The 22654-nt window shown below is 34.1% G+C and overlaps 1 protein-coding gene across 1 annotated transcript in view; it reads left to right on the top strand.

Annotated features, from left to right (window-relative positions):
• Positions 1-22654, top strand: part of kis (chromodomain helicase DNA binding protein kismet) — a 945984-nt gene that overhangs the window by 538591 nt on the left and 384739 nt on the right. The window contains exon 33 of the mRNA XM_090408660.1: positions 10324-10448. Within this exon, the coding sequence (XP_090264786.1) occupies positions 10324-10448 (125 nt within the window). The remainder of the gene's footprint in view (positions 1-10323; positions 10449-22654) is intronic.

The following is a 22654-nucleotide window of genomic DNA, read 5'->3' as shown; positions in this document are numbered from 1 at the left end:
TGGATATGTATTCCTGACTGTGTGCCTGTTGAGTGTTTTTTACCACTGTGCTATCACTGATTGTTTCATTTAGCAATTTTTCGAAGTAGTTACTCCATACTTCAGGGATATCTTTTTCTCCCATTTTCATGTCACCTCTATCATTTCTAACTCCTTTTACAGCACTCCTTCCTCCATTTCTAAGCTTCTTCAACAACCTCCAGAATATTTTGCCACCTTCTTGATATTTATTTTCTATGTTCTTGCCAGGCCTGTGTAGCTCAGTAGAAGTGGCGTTTGCACTCTACAGCGCTTGACCGCACGAAGAAAGGGTTTGGTGGTTCAAATCTAGTCGCCGACTACAGGAAATTTTTCCAAGCCTTTTTTCGACCGGTTCCCGAGTTAGTCGATCTCTGGCACGGGCAAGCGGGTTTTTCGTCCCGTAAACTCAAGAAAATCGACCGTAGAACCCACATTATTTTCAGACATTAAATATATTGTGTTAAGGTTAGGGACCACGAGATGGCGGCACATTTGAGCCGTCTCTCTTCACTGTGTACCGCTTAATTAGTGATAGCCTTGGGCCATCTATCTCCGATCGGTACCAGTGGAGATTGAACTGCCCACTCAGTCTCCAAAAAGTTAGATAGGGCTAAATGGCCTCGCCTACTCCCATATACGGGAATAAAAAGGCGTTAGCTGATTTTTTTTTTTTTTTTTTTTTATGTTCTTGCCAAGTCCTCCCTTCTTTTCCTTCACTGCCTGTTTTACTTCCTGTGTCCACCTGGGAGTTTTGATTTTTCTATCCATGCAGACAACCTCCCCACATGCCTCTCTGGCTGAATCAATCAGGGTTTTCTTCAAGGTTTGGTTCCTGTTCTTGAACTCTTTCATTTTTCCTTCAATATGCTTTGTGTATTTTAGTCTACAATTCACATCTGAGAGTTGCTCAACTTTTATTCGCTTTAAAACTTTCTTACATGTTATTCTTTTCAATATGAAATTCAGTTTTATCCTGCTCAAGACTAAATAGTGATCAGTTCCAATTTCAAATCCTCTGTACACTCTGGTGTCCTGCACAAGGGAGAAAACATCACTATCAACAATAACATAGTCATTGAGACTTCTTATTCCTTGCCTCTTCTCTCCATGTGAATTTGCGCACATTTTTATGTCGGAACATGGTGTTAGTAATAACCAACCCATGTCCTGAGCAGAAATCCAACAAGTATTTGCCATTATTATTAGCTTTGCTCTTTTCTCCAAATTTTCCCAAAATATTTTTGTATGTCTGACAATCATTTCCTACTCTGCTATTTAGATCCCCAACAAGGACCAACTTTCCTTTTTCATTGTGTCAGTTGCTTTTTCTAAAGCATCAAAAAATTCCTCCACTTCTTCTTTAGTAGAACCTTCTGTTGGACAATAGGCACAAATAAGTCTCATTGCCCAATTCCCCATTCTGATATTTCCCCACATCACTCTACTTGAAATTGCCTGCCATTCAAGAAGATTAGCCTCGTATTTTGTTGAATACTATGGCTACTCCTTCTTTTCCTATTGTTATTGCCTGAATATAACATTTTGTATTTATTGCTCAGAAAGATCTCACCAGTTTTTGTCTTTTTTGGTTCAGTCACCGCTATTGTGTCGATCTGGTACTTATCTAATTCCTCAGCTAGCTCCATTTCTTTGCCATTCAGGCATCTTATGTTGATAGTACTGATCTTTAACTCTGGTGATGTTGAGTTGGGGTGTGCTTTAAGATTTGTTCCAATAGCTGACTTTTCGCTGTTCGCCCTGGTTCTCTGGCGAAAACAACGGGGGGCCTTGTGTAACTGGGCGATTCCCCAGCCGGCATGAAATTTTGTCATGTTGTACCATCATTTTGTATTTTGGTTTAAGCTAATAAGAATACAATTTGGTTGGCTAAATCCGAAATTGCCAGCCCATCCTCGTTCTTTCAGTATTCATGTAGATACCCAATAGGATGCACCACGAGGTGAGGATTGGACATTAGGTCAGAAGAACTGGTCGGTTCTCCACAATCCTTTAAAGGCTATGTGGAGGTCTCCTCTCAGTTATACAGCTTTGATCCTTAAACAAGAATGATAAGAAGATAAATATTTATTAACTTATTAGCTGATATTTCACTGGTATTATATCCAGAATCTTCAGATCACATGAACAGTTAGGAATTCAAGTTCTAATTGGTACCATTGATTGTTGGATAAGGAGAGAAAAGGGAAAAAAGTATTAATTAGATCTTAAAATAACTATCAGATATTTGATACTTGTTGAGGTTTGGAGTGTATTTTAAAGCTACTGCCGATTTCAAAAACAATCTTTCTGAATTAGGACTTCTGTGTAGCACTTGCTTTTTTTCCATTTGATCCTTTGTGAAGGGATATCCAAGGTATGCCTGCTAGACCAGACTTGATAGAACCAAATACATTTTTTATGTTCTCCAAGGTGGATGTCAATAGATCTTATTGACATCCATCAATAGATAGAAATTAGAGGAATAGTCATATTTATCTGGGTAAAAATCGTATTAAAATGAAGATATTAGAAACGAACTTGACATTGTAAACATTCAGGAATGTGTGAGAACATAGAATATAGGGTGCTGTGTAGTTACTTTAATGCACATTGATAGTTAAGGTTAGGAAAGCTGGTTATTGTTATCAGGTTGGCAGGAAAATGAATCCTGGAAGAACAAGATCTATTTTGCTTTTATGTCCATAAATTGCATGTATACTTATGTCCGATTTGCCTGTTGATAACTAGCTACTAATAACATAAACTTTTGTAGCAATAATTGAGCTTCCTGTGCCCCCCCTCGATGTACATATCAAAAAGTTGAGGATAATGTTATTAAAATAAAATTGGGCAGAATATTCAACTGTTTATATGGCTTAAGTTTCAGGATGATCTTACAAGACTGAAGAGTGGGTATTGAAATGGAGAAATTCACCAGAAAGATAATGATTGATAGATATATGCGTTAGAGGGGACGAAGTGGGAAAAGGTAACGAATGCAAGGATTTGGGTAATTTAGTTGATAGAAATAAAAATTCTTCAGGAATCGCACTGGTGTGACAAAAAGCTTACCAGACTCTAGATTTAATTAAAGGATATTTCACTTGTAGGAGAAAGGAAGTTATGATTATACAGGTCTAAAAGCACTGTTCAAGTACAACTGATATCTCTGTATTGATCAAGATTTTTAATCGATGTCAAGAAACTTGAGAGTATCCAGAGAAGACTGATGAAATGTACTGTGGGATTTTTGTCATATTATGAGAATAAGTTGGGTGGCTGTATCTAAAAAGAGATGTAGAGAAGATTTAATGTAAGCTATCTTATTTATGCTCTGAACTGGCATTTGGCATATAGTTTTAGATACTTATAATATATATCTTATAAATTATTATAAACTTTGATTTGTTTTTCATTTCCTAATCCAGCTATATCTAGAATCAATCATCATCATCAAATTCCTGTGTACCTGCAGGGTGTGTACAGGATAATTATGATAGTACTGCATGAAAAAGTTGATCATTACTAACTTCCATTACTAACTAATTAATCTGTTATCTGTCAAGATTCCAATATTATCAGATCTTATATTTCTGTCTTTTAGGATGCCTTTTACTCTATCAGTCTATCTACATCTTGGTCTTCCTCTGGTTCTTTTTTCTGCCAACCTGACAAGTGATCATACAACCTGAGATTAGCTCTACTAACACGTTCCTAAATGCTAACAATGGCAAGTTCTTTCCCTATACAGTAAACCCTTGATTTTATGGACCTCATTTAATGGACAAAATTTCCAGTGCATATGTCACGTGTGAAAATTAACACTGTGTTAATTTTAAAATGCTTTAAAAACCAAGATTTGCTTATAATTGAATTAACAGGTTATTTTTTTGTTATTAATTTCCTATTATTTTTAACAAATTTTAGCAGTGACTCATTTAGTAATGAGTCACTGCTCATAACACATGTTCGCCGAATGATTAACACGTGGTCACACCAATTGCACTGTCATTGGTTCTTTTGTCGCGTGTGTGACTTTCTGCGGCAGTTAACGCGTGCCGGCCGATGTTCCAACGTGCGCTAAGCCACACCAGTAGTGTGCATTTGTTTACTCGCAGTGAATGGTTTATGTACATACGGACGCATTTTATAGACCTATTCGATATAAATTTAGATATGTATGAATGGTAAAACATATCTTTGTAACCCTAACCTTTTTTTTTTAACATATGCATTCGGAAAATCTACTTAATTATATAACGGATTTAATGGACCTCACCCGAATTAGTCCGTTTATATTGAGGTTTTATTGTATTCTCATTTTTAATGTGATACTGCCATTGATGCCATCTGTTCACTCTACTAATCTTTTACACAACTCTCATATCAGAGATCTCTGGTCTTCAATCGAGTGTTTTATTTCAGATCCATAAGTTAAAATTGGTTTGAACAGTCTTGTATACAGCTAATTTAGTGTTTTGACTAATTTCTTTCTTATTCCATATAAATTTAATCAGCTGACTTCCTGCCATTCCATCTTTACTAATTCTGCTGTCTCTTTCCATATTTAATTGACCATCTTCACTAAATATTGCGCCTAAGCAGCTGAAATGATTTACTTGTTCTGTACATTCACCATTCTTGATACAGTTGATGTTTTCAGTGTTTCTGCCTATTTTCATTGTCTTTGTCTTTCTAGTGGTGATTTTCATACCAAATTTATTATGAGAGTTATTCGATTTAGTATTTCAAAGTAATTTATCCAGACAAACAGAAAAGTTTTAAAAAGATTGTGCTATTGTACTGCTGAGGATAAACTCAACATAGAAGATAAAATGATGAGTTATTTTATCTTCTATAACAGGGCCTATTTCTTATTTAACCAGCAACTCTAGAAAACAACCCATAACATTTTATTAGCACCTCCCTTTCCCACCCACCCCCAGAAAACTCATTCACAAAAAAGAATCTAATCTCCTTCAAACCACTTATGAACAGAACAAATCCACATAATTTAGAAAACAGATTTGGCAATCTGTTTTCTAAATTATGCAAAAATCAAGTATTTTCTAAAAAAATCCAGTGTAGATCCATACAGTAAAAAAAAAATTTTTTTTAATATATATACTTGAAAAGGTTTTAGTGGTAGATACAACAGTAGAATGCATGAGTAAGAAGTTAAGGTATGGGTGATTATATAGAAGCCAGCTGGTATGTATGTGTTAGAAATTCATGTTACACATAACATTTTGCCCATGGTGGGTTTCTTAAAATATATCAATAACCTGTCTTTAATTTGACTGAAGACAGGTTGTCTCTAGGGTTGTTTGTTTCTTTCATCTGCTCCCTTCACAAATATGAAACGAACTTTAAATGCATTTAGCATCAGTTATATGTACAAATATACATAAAATTCATTTGGATCATTCTTGCAGTTCAAAAAAAAGTACAAAAATTAAAATAAAAGTAGAAGAAAAAAATCCTTAGCAACCCATGATACTAATCTACTATAGGTTGACATAAAACATTGGGAGTTACATAAAAAAAAAAAACATCCTTTCACAAACATATGAATAATTTATGGAAACAGGTTGATAAAAATTTGGAACTAAAATGGAAGTAATTTCATGGCTGGCCATTGCATGTGTTTAACACTCATCTCAGCATTAACCTGTTATTTGGTTAATGCTACGTGAAAAATTTACATCATTACTAACTTCCTATCTGCAATTTTCCTCCAAATCAGTCTGTTAAATGTCAAGACTCCAATATTATCAGTTCTTATATTTCTGTCTTCTAAGGCAATTTTTACTGTATCAGTCCATCTATATCTTGGTCTTCCTCTGGGTCTTTTTCCTGCCAACCTGGCAGAGAACACTTGTTTTGCTAATCTTTCCTCTCCCATTCTGCTAACCATAGATTAGCTCTGCTAATGCATTCTTGGATGCAGACAATATCAAGTTCTTTCCTAATATCCTCGTTTTTAATATGATATTGCCATTGATGCCATCTGTTCATACCCCTAATCTTTCTCAGGACTCTCATATCTGCGGTCTCTAGTCTTTGGTCAAGTGTTTTACTTCTAACCCTGCTCTCAGATCCATAAGTTAAAATTGGTTTAAACACTGTCTTGTATACATCTAATTTAGTGTTTTGGCTAATTTCTCTCTTATTCCATATAAATTTATTCATTTGACTTCCTACCATACCAGCTTTGTTGATTCTGTTGTCTATTTCCATATTTAACTTACCATCTTCACTAAAAAATCGTGCTGCCTAAGGATGAAATGTTTAACTTGTTCCATAAGTTCTCCATTCACAATGCAGTTGATATTTTCAATGTTTCTGCCTATTTTCATTGTCTTTGTCTTGTCTTCATACCATATCTATTACAACAGTTATTCAATTTAATAATGAAGGAGATATAAATCTTTTGGTGTTTAACTGCCAGTAAGCAGTTAAACATCAAAATCCGTTTGGCTTTCAATCAAAGTTATTCAATTTATTTAGGGAATCTTGCAGACTCGTAGTGGATTTATTTAGAAGTATAACATCATCCACATAAAGCAAAGAGCTGACATTAACATCTCCAATTTTGATATCATGTTTAATACCACTTCATAATGTGATCCATATAGATAATGAATAACAGAGGGGATAATGTACATCCTTGTCTCACACCAGATTTAACATTAAACCATCTTCCTGTACTTCTTTCAATTCTAACTGCTGACTTACAACTCAAATAAAGACTAAGTATTGCTTTATATAATGTCCCATTGACACCATACAACTGTATCATTTTGAATAACTTCTTTCTTGGCACCTTGTCATATGCCTTTTCCAGATTGACAAAACTTAAATACAGATCTTTGTTATATTCCCATGATTTCTCAACTTGATATAATTGTTTTTGAAATGATTTCTTGATGGTCATGTGAAAATCATTAGTGTGATGCTTCTAGCCTTTGTTCACAAATTAGATGTCCTTGACATAAAGTAAAATTCCCAACTCATTTGAAGTTGATATAATTCTTCACTATCCTGATATCCAAACAAGGAAGAACAGCAATACGTAATGATAAGGTTTAACAAAGAAGCATGTGTACCTCATGAAAGCTGTTCCTAAAACTTTTTTTTTTTAGTCAAGTCTAGTTTTTGCATATGCAGTATGCGTTGCTCAATTATATTCATGGGAGGAAATTTTCTGAATTCAAGAGTTTCCAAAATTAATTTTTTTTAAAAAAAAGTGGTTATTTATATCAGAAGCTTAAATATTAATTTGCAATATAATCACAACTAAAAATAATTAATACATTATGCCAAAGTCTTGTTATTTAAAAAAAAAAATCAGATACAAGGTTTTGAAAAAAAAAAAGGTATAAAGTGAAGAGTTGCAAAAAGACAAAAGACAGTAAACCACAAAACATGCATCACTGTTGCTCATTGCACCTGGTCATTAGTAGATCCAGAGTGAAGTAATTCTCCATTTCTTTATTTCAAATGCACAACATATTTGTATATATAATTTTGTACAGCCTTATAAAATATTTGAAATATTATTATTATTTGTCACCTCCAGGGAGTCCAAAGACTCATCGATGGAGGGCATCTACTCTACAACTCTGCTTCCACCACTCACAATCCCTCAACTACACCAACGCCATCTACTACACTAGTATTTCCACGGACAATCACAAACATCCATGCCACGGTGAGATTCGAACCTGCAGCGTCTTGACTGGAGAGTGATACTCTTACCTCTCGGCCAGCCAGGCTGGCATATGCAGATGCATTTTACATTCTCAGTTGGTGTGTGGCATTTGTAAGTTTTGTTGTGTGTTTTTGAAAAGATTTAAGGCTATTTTGCTTTTATATGCTAACTCCTTCCATCTTCTTGAGAAGGTGAAAGAATGACCTAGTAAAGATGCCTGTTGGCATCTTTACTAGGAATTTGAGAATGTTGGCATCAGGAAGCCATCAATGAAGAAAGAATGGTTACACACACACATGGTCAACACAGAAAAAAATGGTTTATAAATAGGGCCTAGAAGAAGAAGATGATGCTAACTCCTCCTGGTTTCCAAACAGGAAACCTGCATTTGTTAAATGAATTACTTCATTATCCAAAAACCACAAAAATTCAGGAATCAAGAGCTCTAGTTTTAGAGAGAGAGAGAGAGAAATTCAAAGAGAATTTGTGATAGGGATAGCAAATGAATGGGATATGGAAATGTTTACTGATAGCAGATATAAAATAGGGAGGGAGGAGATTTTGCCTCTGGTGATGGATGTGAGATAAAGGAGCAGTTTTTACTGTAGCAGAAGGAATCATGTAGAGTTTTGACATTTGAACTGGACAAAACTTGTTGCTTTCCCCATTTTGAGGTTCTCTTAAATAACAAGTTTAGACATAATTTACACTGGAGTTAACCACACGTGTTGAGGGAAATATGGATGTTCTTAAATTTTTTTTGGTACTGCTTTCTGAGAGAGAGAGATTTTTTGATGATCCACAGTGTTATCAGAATTATTTGTGATGACATTCATAGCTGAGTGCAGTATCTACCGAAAGATACACACTTGATACCACTGTAATCAGACTTCCTCCATGCATTATCTGGCTGAATAAGTGACTGCTGAATTATTTTCCGCTAATTAGGGAGCCTGCAGATGCATTACCAACAGGTTCAGTAATCTTGTGGCTGTTCTGTGAACTGTACCCTCAAATGGGAAGGAGGTCGAAGGAAATATTAGAAAGTTTCTGCCTTTCTTTCTATTAGAAAGAAAGGCAGAAACTGAAAACTCTGCATTAGGATCAAACATGGCAATAGCCACTTCAAGTTTCCAATAAGTAAGGTTTGTGCAGGGTGGGCGTATAATTTGCATTTCCTCCAACTATGGAAGATATCTCTTTGGTGGCTATATTCTTTTTCTGACTTGTGCCTTTTCTATAACTATTTTCAAATACTTCTAAAGAACTGGCATTATCATTATTCCAGTTTTCCTCTGAGCATGTAGAATCATGAGCAGTTCAGGTTCAAACTTACATACCACTTTTGATTGTATCTAGTTCTGTTCAAAAAGCTTTCCTCCTACATTTTTCCCTAAGAAATGAGAGAAGTACCTTTTGTATGCTCTCTATACATTCTCATCAGCAATCTTTCATTAGCAAATGGATAGGTCTTCTATCTTTCCTGTGAACAGTAATATTTGTCCAGCTGGTGGAGGATGGGGTTTAACCTGTTGTTTGGAATATTGTTCACAGCTTGTAGAGTCTTCTCAGCATTTGTAACAGGGGATGTTGCTTGGTTGGAAAGGACCTGTGTTCCAGTCTTTCATAGACATGGTGTCCCACACAGGATTGGAACACATTTACCCCAAAAGAACATAAAACCAGTTGTGCTAACATTAATAAATAAGCTTCATAACTTGAAAATAATCTTTTAGCATTTAAATATGCTTGTATTATCTCTCAGATTTCAAACTAAAAATATTTCACATCTAGTATATATGCTTTGTAATCACACTGAATAATACTAAAGTTATTTTGAATAAAAAAAAAAAAATGAAAGCTGTACCATATGCTATCTGTTAATTCTAAACCATTATTACTACTATTGCTGATCTCAAAGCTATGTAGACAATTTCCAAAAGGGTGGCAATTCATCAACATCAGGTTTTTATTGTTGGTCAAAACCATAAATCGATCCAAAAGTTTACCACCTAATTTCAGTTGCTTTCATCTTCTCTTCAGAAACTTGGGGTGTTGTCAGTGAAATCGGTTAATCTTTAATGGTTTCTTTCACTCATTTCTATGAAACTGGTGGAAGTTTTATAAAATAAGAAAATATTTCTTGTGATATTATTGTATATCTTTCATCAGTTTTAATGGATCATCTTTCCTATTTTATAACAGAATCCTCATAAAGAAGCATTCTCTATATATTTCTAGTAAATGACATTTATTATTATTCCTTTATAAAATCAGTCCAAAAGCTTACCAGTTGATATCTTGATTGCTGTCATCTTCTCTTCAGAAACTTGGAGTGGTTGTGGTAGTGAAATCTGTTCATCTTTTATGGTTTCTTCAAAACAACAGCTTATTGTTTGTCAAGATCCAAAAGTGATAGCTGGTTGAATATTTCACTTGAGTTATTTTTTGTTTGACATGAACTTTTTATTGTCTTTTTTTTTTTTTGTTTGGTATGAACTATTTATTCTTTTTTTTGTTATAGTTAATTCTTTCATTTATTGGCCATGAGAAAAAGATATATGTGTTCATTTTGTTTTAATTTTTAGCAACTGAATTAGGACTGCTACCATTCCCATCTGTTTCTGACTTAAATACTCGTTTGCGTAGAATAATCACTGCTTATCAGCGAAGTCACAAGAAACAAGAATTAAAACTAGCACAGCGAGCACGAGTAAGCGATTTTCAATTCAAATATGTTCTGTATATCAATTTTGAATATTTAGAAATAGTTAAATTTTTTATATATTCACAAATAATTTATTTTACCTTTCACTGTAGCAAACTCACAAGGATCACAGCAGTAGTTTGCTATAGTGGATTTCCTTTAGCAGACTATTGTTCCTGTGGTATTATGGGCAGGACTTTTGGAGAGTTTGTTATAGTGACTGAATTTGTTAAAACAGTGTTCATTTTTTCTGATTTTAATAATGTTTATTGTTCACATAGCATAAATCTACTAAAAAAGTCATAAATCCCACTGCTTTTGTCCCAGAAGAGGACTTTCATATACCATAGATGAAAAAAATAATAATAATAAGAGAAAATTTCTATTAAATTTCCATATAGATTTTAAAAATGTTTGATTTATATTGATTTTTAGCTTTGATATATATAGGCAGGGAAGCAGTTTTGGATAGGTCTTTTATTATTGGTTGAGGTGTACATTCAACACATGGAGAAATAATTTAACATCTTACATATTTAATGTATGCATATTCAATTCCTCCCCAATTCTGTTTGACACTGGAATTTTTTTTATATATATAACTTTTCAGATATTTCCCATGTTCTCTTCTCTAAATTACTTCCTTATATCCACATTTATGTATTTCAGAAATATATTTCTCTCTCTCTCCTCCTTCATCTGTGTCCATATTTCTTCTTATTTAAGTTTCATTTAAGGCTGATGACTTAACCTGTATCCTCTCCACGGTACCACTCACTGTGATCCTATATCAAATCTGTTCTACTTATTTAAAAAAAAATAAATACTCTGATTTCAACTCCTCCTTTCAGATTCCAATTAGAAAATAAATATTTCATGCTTATTTATGATTATTTCTGGTAAGTGCTATAGTGAAATAGAATTTAGCAGTAAATAAACATCTGTGATATTGGTGACTGCACTTCACATGGCATTAACAGAAACTTTATTTTAGTGCAGGACTGGCTTAACATGCCTGCTTTTATCCCTGTAATGATAGTTTATAAACCACATTTATAACATGACTATTTTCTGTTAGTTGTAGTATTTTTAAAATAATTTAATTCCTCGTAGCTTATATGCCTTTAAAAACACACCTTTAGATATATGTTTGCCAAACTACTACATGTCAAATTTCATGTTTCATAGGAGATTCCTAGTGAATGAATTTTTTCCTAATCTTTCTTTAAAGCAACTATTTTTACTTCTAACTTTGATTGTATCAAAATTTAAACTATTCAAATCAACTTTCTTGATAACCATATTATGGTGAAGCATATTATGAACCATATTATGGTGAAGAAGAAAAAATCCTGACACAGTTTCCTCGATATTGGGCACTTCTTCATGGTGGAGAGTACCGCCCTAGTTGGCTTGCCTGCAGGGGTCGACAGGGTTGTTGTGATGTTGGTATAGCCTCTAGGGAAACCCTAGTTTTCCACTAATGAGAACATTTATTAGTTGCTGGATAGTGGGCATTCATATGTGGCTCCATGGTGGGTGAAGAGCTCTGGCACCACACGTTTAACCCCTAGAGCATGGTATTGGTTCATTTATACCAGTGATGAGCCTTGCACATGCAACAGGTGAAAGGCCAGTAGGGAATAGTTTACCCTTTTTTAATGGTTTAGAACTGGCAGGATCTCCCAAAACATTCAAGAAACTAATGAGAGTAGTAAAGTAACAACAATGGGAGGAATATTGATTACAGTAACATTTTGTAAAACACTACACTACACTCTTCTAGAGGAGTGATATCAAAATGGGAACTCCTTGATGTTCCAAATGAGGGGATATGTTCAGAGCTTAAAGATCCAGAAGTAATAGATGTGATGTGCATTATGATATGTAGGGAAAGTCACTTCGTTCCAACCTGGGACATCTTCTCCTTTGATGCACCCAAACCTCCAACATCTGTAAAACAGGTTATCTGAACTGTCCTATTAGAACATACATACCTAATCAACTGAGATGCTTCAAATGACAGAAATATTAGCATGCTCAATCTGCCTGCCATGTCTCTTGGTCTGCCAAAGAAATTACATGTGCCAACTGTCTTGAAAATCATTCAGCTTACTCCCTGTCAGTAGTGCAGAGATGAGGAGGAAAAAAATATATATACAAAACAGAACAAAAAATCAGGATGCAAAAGTTATCACCACCACTACACTTCTCAAATTCTCTTATGTTAAGAAGGTGGCAGTTAAGAAATCATTAAGAGCATCTCAAACATGCATGTCTATTCCAAAATCTCATAATTTCATCATATATGAACATTATGATTGTGACTGCTTCCCTGTAGAATGCATCAGTCACATAGCTTATGGTCTCATTCCTGAAACAACTTCAAAAATGGTCTATTTCAAAGAGAAGCCACTTGTGAAGAAATTATGGCATGGGCATTGCTGAAAAACACATCACCAGACATCCAATAGGAAAAATGAAAACTACTATATCCATTGAAAATGAACTAAACTCGACAAATAATCCTGACACATTAGATTATATATGGATACTTGTCATCCATACTTCCCAAAATCTGTTGATGAATATAAACCTGATAAAGGTAAGCCCTCTCTGAAATTGGGCAACTCTACAAAATATCAGTAATGTTGAATATTTTCTGCAAAAACACAAGCTTTCCTGTTTCTGTCTGCAGAAAAAAACATTTAAAATCCAGTGAGGATCCAACCTTAATGATTTTTACTGTTATTCATAAGGACAGAACTGGAGATGGTCATGTTCATGGTGAGATAACTGTGTGTAATCATATTCCTTTCCAAAATGCCCAACTGAATATGTCCTGAAAGCAGTAGCAGTTCACCCATCTGTGGGATTTCTTATTACAGTAAGTTGCATTTCTTTACTACTGGGTTGTAAGTTAAATGACATGATTGAAGTTTGATGATCTTATATTGCAACTTCCTCAGCTCGTCCTTCTTATGAGTGACTTTAATGGACACAACACTCTGTGGGTTAGTGCTAACACGAATCATTGAGTGAGTTGAGGGCTTGGCAGCAATGACCTCTCCTTTCTGAATAAGTGACTCGATACCTTCTTCCATATGCTTACGCACTCATATTTTATAATAGATGTTACAATCTGCTCCCTTGCCTTTTTTGCTGCTCATGTGGGATGTGATGTTGAAGAGAATTTTAAATGGAAGCCATCATTTTCCTGATAATTGCACTGTGTCCTCACAGGAATCTTGTTCTACATTGAAACCCATGTGGAAAATAGGCAGGCTGACTGTAATACTTTTCCCATCTTGCAAAATTCATAGCTGAAGCAGTCAGTTAAACACCTATCAGTGAAGCATGTAACAGATTGTATCGTCCATGCAGCAACAGCCACATCCCAAAAAAATAATCTCGATTCCACTCAATCAAAAGTCTTGGTGAATCCAGAGTGCCAAGTAGCCAAAAAAGATCAAGCATGGAGTTTAATAACTTTTAAACATGCTTGGGTCAAGGCATGTTATGTTAAATATGAGAGTCAAAAACAATCTTACATTCAACTTATATAATTGATTACTCAAAGGAACAACAATGCAAATATTGTATGGGATAAAATGTAGAAAATGAAAGGCAGATATAGAACACACTATTTGTCAACCCTGAAACATAAAGAATGTGTTGTTGCTGATCACAAAGGTATCGCAGACGCTATGGGAGAACATTTTGCTAGAATCTCAGTAACAGCTTCATATCCTCCTGAATTTTTAGTATTAAAAGATCACTAACAGAAACATTGGTTAAACTGTTAAATGAATTACTATATTATCCAAAAAGCACTAAAATTCAGAAATCAGCAGCTTTCGTTTTAGAGAGAGGTATTCATAGATGTCAAAGAAGGCTAGAGCTGTGCAATCAGCCATTTGTTAACATGATCAGGGCAATCATGGTTCACACACCGCTAACCCAACCATCTGTCGAAGTGAGCGAATTTACCGGCAATTTCGTTTTTGCGTGTCTGCAGACTTTTCGTAACACTTTCTTTGATTGTAACTAATCTGCATTGAGTAGAGGGGGATTGATGAAAGGGAATGTTCTTTTCAGAATATATTAAAAAAACAATAATTAAGGAAAATGATATATTTGATTATTAGTTGCTATACTTGATTTACTAAAACATTCAAAGAATAGCAGATATAAGAAAGAGAAAGAACAAAGGTGAATAAAAATACTTTCAGTACTGTCAAATGGATTATGAATAATTTACATCTGTGATATTATATGTGCACTTGTGTTATAAGTATCTAGGGGTGGAGCAATGAATACATGATCCTGTAAACTCTAGACTTTCATATTTGCATTTATGATAGCCATAATAAAATATATATATATATATATATATATATATATATATATAAATGAATAAATGGAAAGGGATTTGTTTGTGAAATATAAATCACTAATAGCCACTATACTGCCGATGAGAAAAAGAAGTAGCTTTATTGTATCACTGAATAATGTAGAGAGACATTTGCAGTCTGTGTAATATACTTGTCAACAAATAGTGCAATTAGAGACAACTTGGATAAAAACGGCACTACCTAATGAAATTTCTCTCACAGAAACTATGCTGCATGGACTCAAGAAAACCATTTGTAGTACAGCCAAACATAGTATCTAACTAAAAACAATTATCCTAACATTTGTCCAAATTTTCAATTATATGAAATAAGTGTTTGTTTGATTGCATTTGAAAATTTTGATATCATTAAGACAGATCACAAATGCCAACTTCAAATAAAATTCTACTGAAAGAATTGCAACAAACATGCCGCATAAACTTTGTTTCAGTAAGGCTGCCTGATGCGGGAGAAGCACACAAAAAAGCAGCAGCAAAATTCTACCAAAAGAGTTGCAACTAACATGCTATGAAATGCATCAGATTGGCCTGCCCACATGACATGAAAGCAGCACAAAAACTAATGAGAAGCTCTGTCAGTACAATATATATGCAAAATGCTTTCCGACTTGAACATCTTGAGGAGGAACTAAAAAGTGCTCTTTTGTACTCTCAGGTCAGTGCAGTAGTGCCTAATGACATTCCATTATGAGATGATAAAACATCTTCCATCATGTTCTCTCGATATCTATACAACAGACTACTTACAGAGAAAGAGTTTTCAGATTGTCGGTATAAGTCAGTTGTCATTGCCAACCAAAAACTAGGAAAGCATCCAACACAAGTAAACAAGGATTGACCTATTGCTCTGACTAGCTCTTTTTATGAGATATTAGAGAAAATGATAAATGTCAGTCTTCTCTGCTATTTAGAAAGCAATGATGTTCTCTCCAATTTACAATGTAGATTTTTTAGATATTGTTCAACATTGGACCATTTGATCCTTTTAGAAACATGTATAAAGAGATGCATTCCTGAAATGAGAACATTGAGTGTATATCCTTGGTCTGAGAGGATATCATGTTTTAATTAAAAACCTTCTGTCTAGCAGAGTCTTCCAAGTCAAAATGGAAAGTATGCTATCTTGGCCATATCATCAAGTAGAGGATGTTCCTCAAGGTTCTGTCTTTAATGCAACTCTTTGTCAACTTAATGCAGTCACTGAACAGCTTCTTCCTCCCACTGTAGGAAATGATCTGTATGTTGATGACATCACAATTTATTGTCACTTTTGTAACATGAGAGTAATTGATAGACAATTTCAGCAAGCATTTGATCGTCTCTCTCTCTTTCTGCTCTTAATTCAGTCACTGAATGCACTCTTCACCCAGATCCTTACCTAAGAATGAGATATAGTGTTCCAGTAGCAACAGATGCCAAGTTCTAAGGACTCATATGTGACAGAATGCTTGCTTTCTTAGTACACATTCCTCAACTAAGAGAAAGCTCAGGAGCATTGAATCTCCTTCACATTCTCTCCCCTGCTGAATGAGATGCAGATTGATCTTCATTGCTTCAAATACTATCTTGCACTTGTATGTTCACAGCAGGATTATGGATCCAAAATATATGTTTCTGCAAAGCAGAGTAGCCTGCAATTTTTGGATCCTATCCATCATCAGTGAATATGGATTGCTACTGATACTTTTTTGCACAATGCCTATTCATTGTCTTTTATATTGAAGCAAACAAACCTGCTCTGTCTGAAATAATTATCTCTTAACTATGCCCTAAAAATAGTCTCTTCCAGAACATTCTATGTAAACTAATATATTTTTTCTGCTTATGAAAACTATTGGCATGAATGTTGACAACATTACTCATGCTGAACATAACAGCATTCCTGCCTGACTGGTTTTTGCTCCAAAATGCAACCTCTCAGTGTGGCAGCTAAGGAAGTCTCACACTTCTTTTTTCTATGTGCTGTTATTTAATGCTCACAGATCAGAACACCCCAATTTCCTTTCCATCTATACTGATGGTTCAAAATCTGACGTCTCTGTTGGTTGTACTGTTATATTTTCTGACTTTGTCATATCAAGTGAGATCTCATTTGATTGCAGTAATTATACAGTAGAGCTGCATGCAGTTCAGTTTGCATTTGTGCATATAATAGAAAACCATTACCAAAAATGTATACTTTATACTCTAATTTATTTTACCAAAAGTGTATACTCTACTGAGGTAGTATATGAAGAACTCATTGAATTCTTCATATGCTACCTCATCTGCTGTTTACAACCCACATCCAGTGCTTTTTAAGCTCTACAACTGTTCTTTCTTTTTAAAAAACATTGTGTGTTATTTTATTAATTATAAGTAAAGTAATTACTCCAACACGTGTTTTTGTCTCTATAAATTCTTCACTATGAATTCTACAATTGTTGTTTAAAATGAAGATCCTTACTATTGATCTTTGCTGGATTCCTAGCCACATTGGAATTGGAGGAAACTGAGACTGCTCTAAATCTTTGATTCTTTTCTTAAATACTGTTTGTCAGTCACATATTCATAACACTGACAGTTTATAATATTAAACCTTATTACAAAGTGGCAGTCATCATAACAGGACATGCTCACAAATGAATTACATGATTAAGCCTGAGATTAAGCATTAACAGTCTAGTCAACATAGAAACAGATCATGCAAGGCTCTGCATACATAGGTCACTGTTATCTTGCACCATTTGTTATGTTCTTGTGGAATGCCAGCACTTCTCTTGAGGGTGGAATGAATTTTTTACTACTCTAGTTGAGCCGTATACACTCAGGCAGATCTTAGCAGATGGAGACAAATATCATAAAGTTTTGAATTTTTTAGATAGAAATGATTTATGCAAACACATTTGATTTTAAATTCTATTTATATGTAAATACTGCTTTGCTAGACTTAAATTTTTAAACTTTGTTTTTTGTGCATAACTTATTATTATTATTACCTAGTGTACTGCTGTAACCTTTTGTTAATGCAGAAGACCTTTTCTGTCCTTGCACCAATAAAACCTTAATCAACCAACCAACCATCCCCACTTAATAAGATGACACCACTTGTGTTAGCAATATATTATATATGATTGGTATTTGAACATTGTTTTAAATTGGATGGAGTACCAGCAATTTTGTCTTGGAATAAGCAGCCCTATGAGATTTTAATAGATGTATGAAATCTTTTCCACTACCTACTTCAGTTATCTCTCCCAGTAATTGCTTGCAAATGCAAAAATAAATATATATGGCTTGTGCCAGAATAAGATGCACATTTATAACTCATATACAATAAACAGTAAAGAAATATGAATATAAAATACTTTTTAAAGATAAAAATGTATGCATATTTTATATTTTTTTTATATTTATTTCAAAACGGTCTTCCACTGATAGATTGTCATAAGTTAAACAAGTGAGATGCATCATGGATGCATATAGTGAATAGTACTACTTCAAGAACAGAAAAAATATGCATATAAATATTGCTAGTTTGAGAAAGTATCAGAAAAAGATCATTTCCTGATTATACCTTTCCCACGTGATCTTGTGAGCTTTATATTTTAGATTTAATATAATGAAAAATTAGCTCTATGATATATATATATATATATATATATAATATATATTAAAGAAAATTACTGATTTAGAAGTAGGGAGACTTGAGTAAGAATATATTTCTGCAGTGCAAACTGAATTGCTTAAAGATCTCTGCAAAAATGAAAGTTTCTATATGAGGAATTTTGGGAACAAAAATTGCAGTAATCTGATATTTTCATCTTGATAGATCTTTATCACAATTAATCAGGACATTATGATTTGCTGAATACAATTTTTCAGCATACTGAAATAAATCTACACTTAACTATTGACCAGTGGCAGCCAGTGAAAATTTTAAGTGGGGGTGCTGCATATACAAAATAAAAATAAATTTTTTTTAAAAAATAATAATAATAAATTCTTTCTTTCCTAATCAGTAACCAATTTATTAATAAATAAATTTACATATTAAAAAATTGCTTTATTAAAAATATTTCACCCTCACCAAGAACAAACACCAATAATAAAAGTTTCGTATCTCACGATACACTGCCCAACCAAGCAGTGTCGGAATGACCTTGTAACATGCAATCACAAGCGCAAACGAATATCGGCGAGTCTGGCTGAATTTTGCCAAACGCAATAATTCTGACACTGCGTTAGATCGCAGTGTATTTGTTTCATGTAATGATAATTGAAAAAATATAATTCTTTTCATATTTTCAATGGTGACATTCGTCATAATTCAGCCATGCATCTATAATAAATAAATAATTATGTTATTTTAACAGAATAAAATAAGATTTGCAAAAAATAGTTCACCCACACCAATAATAAAAGTTTTGTATCTCACAGAAATAATGCGCGCAAGCATACTGCCCAACCCAGCAGTGTCTGAATGATTTGTAACGTGCAATCACAAGCGCAAACGAATATCGGCGAGAGTGGCTGTAATTAGTCGAAAGTGATAATATCAACACTGCGTTAGATCCCAGTGTATTTGTTTCGTAATCCAAAGTGTTGATCGAACATTTCCAATTATTAACCGTTCAATCACTGTTGAAACATAAGCTGTAACCTTCAACATGCATTTACATAATGTTGTAAGCATTGTTATTATTTATAAAAACAAACAAAATTTAAATTTTTCATTTTTTCCTTGGCGGTGCAGCAATGTCGCAGTGCTTATATATGGGCCGCCACTGCTATTGACTCTATCAGTGTTTCTGTTATCAGATATAATGCTATTGATTCTGATGAATTGATTAAGGATAAACGGGCAATATATTCTCTCTCTCTCTGGGGAATGGGGAGAAATAATTGCTCTTGATCATAACATATGAGACATCTGAATAACTTCATCCTTCAAGGCATATTGTTTCTGTGTTTAGGCTTGTCATTTTCTTTTTCATGTTGCTTTTGCCTTCTATGAATTAATAAAATGGATTTTTTCCCTCTCTTGTTAATTATAATCCAGAAGATTCTAAATTAAATATGTATGAAAAAACTGTTTGCATATATCTGTGTATATTCTTGTCACTTTACTGCTCTTGATACATGGTCCAAAATTTTTGGAACAACATTTCTTGACTCCACTGACTTATCAATAAACATCCCTTCTAAGTTCGATATGCATACGACTCATAAACATCCCTTAGGAGATGTTTCTCAAACTTCTAAAAAAAAATAATAATAATAAATAAATAAACATTTAAAAAAAAAGCTGATTGCAACCTCCATTGCTTGAGAATAGCAACAATAGCAATGCTTCATCTGGTTTTCTGTAGTTTATATGGAAGTCCCCTTGACTTCAGCTATATGCTGTAATAAATAATGAAATCCTTAAATGGTCCAACTTTTGAAATTATTTTCTATGTGAAATCTGTTTCTTGCTTGTGAATCAAAATGTTTCCTATTGATCTAAAAGTCATCCTCCTTATTTCTAACATATGCCCTTGAGACTCATCTAACACAGTTAAGATGCTGTTTAGAGGTTTCCTCTCAACTTCCTTATAAACTTGTATATGGTTTACCTTCAAACTTGATTTTTTCTATCTTAAAAAGTTACAGGTAGTCCAGAAAAAAGAAGTCATATTGAAAGTTATCTGGAAATAAGTCAACACGTGTCTTTACAGAATTAAAAGTAAGTATCATTATTATTATGGGAAACTCTTAGGAGCCTTAGACAGACTCATCGAAGGAGGCCTTAAACATCATGTCAAGAACTATCCAACATTTGCACAATATCTATCATTCTTTGCTTTGAACTCATTCACAGTCATGGCATCCTTAACAGAATCTGGCAACCTATTCCACTCATTCACCATCCTCCAAGCAAAAAACCTTGTTATAATACCCTTGCTAACTATGCTCTTACTTAGTTTCCATGGTGGGCCCCTTATTCTCCCATCACCAGACATTTCCCCCCCCCCCCCCAAAAAAAAAAAAAAACTTTAATTTCCTATATCCACTAACACTCCCATGTCTCTGGCTTTGTCAGTTTCCTGGAGTACAGCTTTACTAATGTGGTACACAGCTGTGGATATAGCTGGTAATCTTTTCACTAAAAAATGCATAACCTTACACTTTGATACATTAAACTGACATCCATTCTCCTTTGCCCAGTCAGCCAATCTATCCAAGTCATCCTGCAAAATTTTCACATCTGTATGAACTGCTTTGCATCATCAGCAAATAACTGACCAGTTCCTCTCAGATACTTTCCTATATTGTTAATGAACAAATTAAACAGTAAACATCCAAAAATAGAACCCTGTGGCAGCATGCTACTAGTCACAGGCGTTTTTTTAAACTCTACTCCTGAACAGTGGTGGCCGGTGAAAATTTTAAGTGGGGGTGCTGAATATGCAAAGTAAAATTTTTAAAAAATTATTTTTTCCTAATCAGTAACAAATTTATTAATAAATAAATTTAGATGTTAAAAAATTGCTTTATTAAAAATATTTCACCCTCACCACTTACAAACACCAATAATAAAAACGTTTCATATCTCACAGAAATAACGCGCATCGATACACTGTCCAAACGAGTGATATCAAGCGTAAACGAATATCGGCGAGTCTAGCTGCAATTGCCGCGATCATTCTCACACTGCCTTAGATCGCAGTGCATTTGTTTCGTGTAACGATAATTGAAAATATATAATTCTTTTCATATTTTTAACTGTGACATTCGTCATAATTCAGCCATGCATCTATAATAAATAAATAATTATATGTTATTTTAACAGAATAAAATAAGATTTGCAAAAAATAGTTCACCCTCATCACAAACTTGTACCAATAAAGAATAACACACGCAAGTGTAAAGAGCAGTGTCAGATTCACTAGTTACGTGCAATGAGAAGTGCAAACGAATATTGGCGAGTCTGGCTGCGATTGGTTGAACGCGAATAACATGATAATTCTGACACTGCCTTAGATCGCTGTGTATCTGTTTCATAATCTAAAGCGTTAATCGAACAGTTCCAATTATTAACTATTCAATCACTGTCGAAACATAAGCTGTAACTTTTAACAGGTTGTATTGCATTTATATAATGTTGTAAGCATTGTTATTATTTATAAACACAAATAAAATGTAATTTTTTCCTTGGGGGGGTGCTTCAGTGTCACATTGCTTATGTACGGGACTGCTCCTGAATAAACTACTTTCTCATATATCTCTCCATCAACCACCCTCCTATCCATCTCAACAACCCCTATATCCATCACCATGTGCTGCAGTTTACTGATTAGAATTCCATGTAGTATCCTGTCTAAAGCCTTTGCAAAGTCCAGCAGTATCACTGTAAACCCATTACCTTTTTCCAACTCATCTTTCATTGTTATAAAACGTGAGCAAGTTATTAATGTATGACTTGCCCTTCACAAAACAATGCTGCCCCCATACATTATTTCATTTCCATCCCAATTCCTGTATTTTGCTCTTGACCACTTTTCCAATACTTTGATAACTGCTGATAGGCTGGTCAATCATTTTGCTACATCAGTCTTGGAGCATCCTTTATGCAATGGAACTATCCCCCCCCGACTAACCCAAAGCTGAGACTTAGATTAAACAATATGGTCCAGGGCACTGATAATTCTCTCGCCGCCTCATGTAAAACTCAATCTGATATACCATCCAATTCCACGGCTTCATGTTCAGATTCTGTAATATGCTGTGCATCTCCATTTCATTTATCTCAGTTCCTTTATAAACCTTTCGCTCT

Source organism: Typopeltis vanoorti, chromosome 18, assembly GCF_054136105.1.
Source record: "Typopeltis vanoorti isolate ZY-2024b chromosome 18, IOZ_Tvanoo_1.0, whole genome shotgun sequence".
Taxonomy (NCBI): Eukaryota; Metazoa; Arthropoda; class Arachnida; order Uropygi; family Thelyphonidae; genus Typopeltis; species Typopeltis vanoorti.
The sequence above is the reverse complement of the archived record's forward strand: the minus strand, read 5'-3'. Positions and strand labels throughout refer to the sequence as shown.